The following is a 6,660-nucleotide window of genomic DNA, read 5'->3' on the forward strand; positions in this document are numbered from 1 at the left end:
TGGAAGCGTAAAAGTAACTTAATGCTATTTTAGCCCACCCACTTCTTTGGATGAGAATTGTATGCTGTGCTGCTTGGGAACACAACATAGAAATCTCCCCCTAATGCTGTTAAATATAAAGTAAGGGTAATGTCATCATGCAGATTTTACTCCTGTTAGAGGCAAGGACAGTATAAATAACATGACTAAGTTTGTATCAAAAGAACAAGAATTTAATTTGGTCTGTAACATCTTCCTAGAAGGATGTCTGTATCCAACACTATACAATGTGAAAAAAGGATGAATATATTGCTAATTATCTACATGTATAAAAATATAAACATCCTATCAAACATTTGTTGTAAAGATACCATCTATGACACACATGACTGATAAAAGTATGGTACCTGTGCCTTATTTCTAATTAAGAGACTGCCTTTAAAAAAAAAAAAGTTAGTGCTCATTAATAGTATCAGATTTGTATTTATTCACAGAACAGGCAAAGGGTGAGCAACAGTAATTCCAGAAATGTATACAGTGCTCCATTAGCTTACCTCCACATTAACCTGGAGAGGGACTACCTCTGAAGGCAACCATATGCACTCACTCCTTAGGCTGTCAGGGAAACAACAAGAGTCAGTAACTTGTCCAGTGGAAGATTGCCCACTAGGAATTTGACTGCAATTACCAAAACATTTTTTACATAGACTACCAAAAACTATGGTAGCTATCAAACAGCTAATTACTTTAGGTCACCACCAACCTGTGTCCAGATTAGAACCAGTGACCTTTAAATGAAAGGTTCCATATCTCACTACTAGTCACTGGCTAGTCTTTAATATCACAAACACAAAGATTAGAAAAAAATATTAGTTTGTGCTGATTTTATTACACCCATTCTTTTTTAAAATAATCATATGCACTTTTGGGTCATCTGCTAGCAATTAGACACTGATCAAAATACAAGTATCTTCATTTTAAGGGGGGATCTAGCCAACAGGAAGTTTAGTTATAATTCACATTCAGGCAAATAAGTGTAGACAAACTTAGTTCTACAATTATGTTGATATTCATACTTAGTTTTTTCCATAGAAACAGGTATAAGAAATGGATCAAAACATTACCATATTATATACAGAGTAATATGCAAGTGTTCAGGCTAGATATACTTTATGAAATTTTTAGCACTAAAATGAATAAAAAACTAAATGATTCGTGTAAAATGTTTATATAGTGTATATACACTAAACTTCAAATTCAATGTAACGGTCCTCCATTCATAACTCCTATGATGGATTTATTAAGCCATCGTACAAGGTTCTTAAAAAAAAAAAAAAAAAAAAAAACCTAGCTGGAGCTAATTTAAACACTTACCGAAAACCCATTTTATCCAAAGTTTTAAAAAACATACTTCAGAGAAAGTTACTTAACAGAAACTAGAAAAAGACAGTTCTTGACTTAAGAATGACATTGTAAATACTTAGTAGCTATGATCAATCAATATCCTTTCACTTGTGGTATAGATAAAATATTCACAAATAAATCATCTTGAATAAGGCATAGAACAACCAGCTTTCATTCTGTTTTCTGGTGCACTGGCCTCCCACTACTATGTTATTATTGCTCATCTAATTTGAAATGTATATTTCACTTTTAAAAATATTTTACAATTATCTACAACTAGACAATGCCTGGTGCTTTCATGTACATTTTCAGCTTAATCACATGAATAAACTCTATCTTAATGTATAAAAAACTAAGTCTGCAAATTATTTTCAGTATTACTTTCATGCATGCTTTTAGTTAAAGACTAGGTGGTGAGAAGAGAGAAAGCACTGAAACTCAATTTGATGAACATTGTTTAAATAAAAAGGTTTCATATTATCTGAAGCTATAGCTTTGTAAAGAGGAAATAAAATTTAAAAATGAAATCCCAATGTGAAACTCTTTGGTTAGATTGTAAATGCTAGTAATCTCTCTAAATACAAGAGTCAGGACAATCAATTAAACTGCAGTATTATATTTGTAACTTCAAACTTTAATATGCACCTTTAAAGTCCTTGAATGTTTAGGATGGTTAAAAAGGTGTAATTTTTTGTTGTTGTTGTTGAAGCTTGAATAGAATACTCATGTATTAAAATTCAAGAAGTGTGAAGTGCTTTTGTACTCAGAACTTTAGCTGCTTATTAGAAAGGGAGGCTAAACCTTCATTTATTACAAAAGCATGTGCTTATATAGTATGTTGTTCTTCCACAGAAAGCTATGGCTGCTTATGCTATGGCTATAAGTTGTTAGCTTATATAGACCAAGTTCAGCACTACAGTAAGGAGTGTTAACTCCCATTGAAGGAATGATTGTTGCTCCTGTTTTTGTAGGAGCTGCCTTTAGTTCTGTACCTTTTTTTGAGAAAGTACTTATTATGCCTAGGAAATGTTACTCAGCAGTGTGATTTCTCTGATAATACTGCTACAAAAAACTAAAAATCAGTATTTAATTTGTTAAGAAAGCCATCTGAGGAAGCATTTCGGTCAACTTCAACAATTATATAGTGCTAAAGTGACAACACTGAAAGTAGCAAGCAGGATTCACTTGTTTTTACTTGGATTTGTAAACTTGTATCACTTCAACATCTAAAAATCTCACTTTCATAGGAAACAGGCACTCTACCTCCTCTCTGACCAGCCTGGTTTATGTCACATCAATCCATTTTAAAGGAGTTTAAGGAATGTGCAATGGATTTTTATGTAGTTTCTGTATATGGTAACTTTGTGACACTAAGGATTTTACATCACCTATGAAAGTTATAATTCACAAGCACTGTAAGTTTTCAAGAAATTGTTGCTTTATATCTAGTGAGGATAGACATTGTTCTTCCAAGTTGATTTAACAGTTTAAGTGGTTGGTAATCCAGAGTACTTGGTTTGATACTTGTCCTTGGCCATCAGTCTTCTTCATCAGCCACACACACTTGATCCAGTTCAAGAGCTTCTAAGTTCAGGGCTTTGGGGAAGGATGGAGATGGAGTAGGAAGGAATAAGGAAGTAATTGGTCCTGGAGGATCAGTCATTTGCAGCCTCCAACCACACACTCTTCCTGGAGGAAAATCATGAGCAAGAGATCATCCCAGACAGCTGTCCCACTCATCATAGTTGGGTGGGCAGTTATAAGTCTGCCAGGTTGCTGAAGGAGAAGTTAAAACATGGGAATGGGATGGGAGGAGAAGTTAAAACATGGGCATGGTATCCCTCCCCCCTTCTCAGTGGGGTATGGTGCCCAGTTCCTGGGAAGAGAGTCCCGAGCTCCCCTCACCCCTGGGTCTGAGAGGTAGGGAGGGGACAGGCAGAGTTTCAAACATCTCCTGTGCGGGGAGTGGGGGAGGAAGGGCTGGCGCTCAGCCGAGGGCATGGGGGGAGTGTAGGGCAGAGGCTGATGGCGGGCGCTGCGTGTGAGGGGCCGGGGGCGCACAGGGCGGCCAGCCCCGGCCTGTCTGCCGGCTCAGTCCCTGCAGAAGACGTACTCGGTGTAGCTGGTCCAGATCTTGTCGTCGGCGGGGCCGCCCTGCTCGGGGGCGAAGGCGCAGGTGCCGGTGGAGGAGCAGGCGGCCATGCGGAAGCCGGCCTCGGAGAGGCGGTCGAAGGCCTGCTCCAGGAAGTTGAACTTGAGGTAGTAGCGGGCGGTGTAGCGCTCGGGGGGGCGGTCGGGGTCGCGGCTCTCGTTCAGCGTCTCGCCGAACACCTCCTTGGCCAGCGCCGTCTTGCCGCACACGGTGATGCGCGCCACGCGCCGGAACTTGGCGTCGGCCTGCGCCTCCCGCCCGATGGTGTAGGAGCCGCGGTAGCCGATGGTGATGTAGCCCGAGCGCCGCCCCGCCCCGCCGTCCAGGGACTGAGACGGGGTGAGCAGCGGGCCGCCCGAGGGGCTGCGGCTGGAGCTGGGCGACGGGGCCGAGGCGGCGCCGCCAGCCTCGGGCGGCTCCGCCTCCAGGTAGCCGAGCAGGGCCGGGGGCTCGTCGGCGCAGAGGGAGCCGTCGCGGTAGAGGGCAGCGGGGCGCGTCCCCCCGCCGGCCGCCCCCCGGCCCTGCGCCAGGCGGCGCGCCAGCTCGGGCAGCTGGAAGTACTCGGCCTCCCGCTGCAGGCGGCTGCGCTCGGGGAAGTGCTCGGGCAGCACCAGCTGCAGGTCCCGCAGGTAGTCCAGGATGTAGCGGAAGAGGAAGCCGTCGCGGTCGAGGAAGAAGCGGCCTTTGCTGTCCCGGGGCAGCTCGCCCGGCTGCTGCTGCGAGAACATGCGCCAGAGCAGCGAGTCCCGCACCGACACCACCGTGCCGCGCCGCGTCACATACACCTGCCCGCCCACGTTCAGCTCCACGATCTCCGGGAAGGCGGACGAGCCCGCGGCCCCCGAGCCCGGCCCCGCCGCCGGGGACACGCCGCCCCCGTTGGGCAACCCCCGGGCGCTGTCCGCCAGCGCCATCCCGGAGCGAGCCCGCTGCCGCCTCCTGCCCCTACTCCGGCGGGTGGCGGGGTGCAGCCGCCTCTCCTCCCGCCGGCCGCGGGAAGAGCCGCCGCCTCTCGGCCGCCTTCGCCGTCCTCTGCTCCGCGCTGGCAGAGCCGCTCAGTGCGGGCGCGGGCAGCGGCTCCTCTGGCCCCTTCCCTCCCCTCTCTGCGGGCGCGGGCTGAGCTGCCGCCGCGCCTCACGCCAAGCGCTGAAGGAGCCCTCGCCTCGCCTCGCTTATCTCCCCTGTCCTGGGCGCTGGGCGAGCCTCCTGGGTCGGGCGGAGAGGCGAGTCCCCTGCGCTAGCAGTGGGGCTGTGTTTATGTAGCGCTGCTGCACCTCGCAGGAGGCGTGGGAGGGTGGCTGGGAGGCAGAGCTGAGCAGAGACTCTCACTCAGACGGAGCGAAAGGAGGTGGATTTACACTGACGTACTCTCCCTTCCCCAATTACAAGGGAGACGACAGAGCCCCTGTGTCCCTTTCCTAATCCATTGCAAAGCCGGATCCCTTTTCCAAATGTGGCTCCAGCCTGAGATTCACTGGGAAAATGTTTGTACTTGGGATCATTTGCTCCTCCAGCTAAACATCATCAAAGTAGTTAGCCGCTGACCTTACACAGCGCAGGCAGGAATCAGGATGTAATGGCTGTACAGTACTTTGGATATGTATAGCACAATGTAATGCAAAGTTCCTAAATGTTATGAATAAACTTCAGACATTTATTTTGGGCTGGTACTGCAAATAATGATTCCCACTGGTCAAAGCTGTTTCCATACATCCTTATACTCAATGCCTCGCATCTTCTCCTGATGAAGGACATCCCGCAGAGTCAAATATATCTCCTTTTCACACAATTGGTGTTTTTTCGTTTTAATTTATTTACATCACAAATGCAAAATCGTGAAAATAAAATTAAAAGTGTTAATGATGGTGAAATGATTAATCCCTCGTCGTTAAGGGAGCTTGCTGCACTAGTCTTTTTTAAGCTTTTGTCCAAACTTGTATCTCCCCCGGGGCCCTGACAGATAAGTACGTTCCTCAGCCACCCACTTTTTTTTTTTTTAAGAAAATTTATTTCCCACATGAACATGTAGTCTCTATTTTCATGTATTTTTCTCTAGTCCAATGCATTTCTGTGGAGTTAAAAGACTTGTTGTCATTTTCATAATAAATGTCTATTGCTCTTTAAAATGGTGGAGTCTGTAAAAACACTTACTGTTGTACCATCGGTGCTGAAGCAGGATATAGTCCACAAAGGAGTTCACCACGTTGTTCAACAAATAAATTATTTGATAGTTTCTGTATTTTTTCACATTGATCCTTAATGTCATGTACACAAGTTCCAAGAAGGCCAATACAGAATTTCAGTACTGCAGCATGTTTGTTCTATTCATGAATGGTGGTGACGAACATACAGTTACCAAAGGTGCCAGTCTTATGACAGAGGGAACAGAATTTACAATCTTCTTCTCTAATGCATAGCATTCTGCCACATGAATGAGTGAAGAATTTCCCTTGGCTGACAGCTGTGACGGGATGGGGGTAATCCTCATGTCAGTCCTGGATTCAGTCAGAGAGTGAGACAGTGTCAAAATGATCAACATTTGAGTATGTCTGATATATTCCATCATGTAGAGGTAGAAAACATAAACCAGTACTTTAATTACAAGATGACACATGTAGGGCTGTGTGAATGTATTTGTTTAATCAGGTGATGTTATAGCTCTGATTTAACCTTGATTCATTTGATTAGGTTTTTGTACAAAACATGCATATATATTTTAAATGCATTGGTTGAAGTTTGTCTTTGTTTTTCTTTTGATTGTAAATTACCATTGAATTTCATACCTATTGGGCATTGCAAGCAAGGGCAGAGATAGTCACTGCTTCCAGCTTCTCAGCTGTTCTCCTCTGGGAGTGAAAGTGCTCTTTCTGTCTTTCAGCAGAGAATAACTGAATGGGCACGAAAGTCTGAGGAGTGTTCTAGCAGCAGCCAATACACTCTGTAGGTATCTCAGATGTAAATTTGTTTTGGACAATCATAGGTTTGGAGGTGGGGAGGGGCAGGGAGAAAGAAGAGACTTTAGAAAGGCTTAAGAGAAGAGAATGTTTAGGGGAGGTTAGCTCAAAAGGGAGGCATTTTACAAAGGAAAAGAAAAACAGTTAAGAAACAGGTGGGTATATACAGAA

The 6,660-nt window shown here is 45.1% G+C and overlaps 1 protein-coding gene across 1 annotated transcript; it reads right to left on the reverse strand.

Annotated features, from left to right (window-relative positions):
• Positions 1–442: 442 nt before the first annotated feature.
• On the reverse strand, positions 443–4,449 carry KCTD12 (potassium channel tetramerization domain containing 12). Its single transcript, XM_030566811.1, has one exon. It carries the CDS (start codon positions 4,447–4,449, stop codon positions 3,475–3,477), a length of 975 nt encoding a protein of 324 aa, XP_030422671.1. The 3' UTR covers positions 443–3,474.
• Between the last annotated feature and the right edge of the window lie 2,211 nt (positions 4,450–6,660).

This window comes from Gopherus evgoodei, chromosome 1 (genome assembly GCF_007399415.2).
Source record: "Gopherus evgoodei ecotype Sinaloan lineage chromosome 1, rGopEvg1_v1.p, whole genome shotgun sequence".
Taxonomy (NCBI): domain Eukaryota; kingdom Metazoa; phylum Chordata; order Testudines; family Testudinidae; genus Gopherus; species Gopherus evgoodei.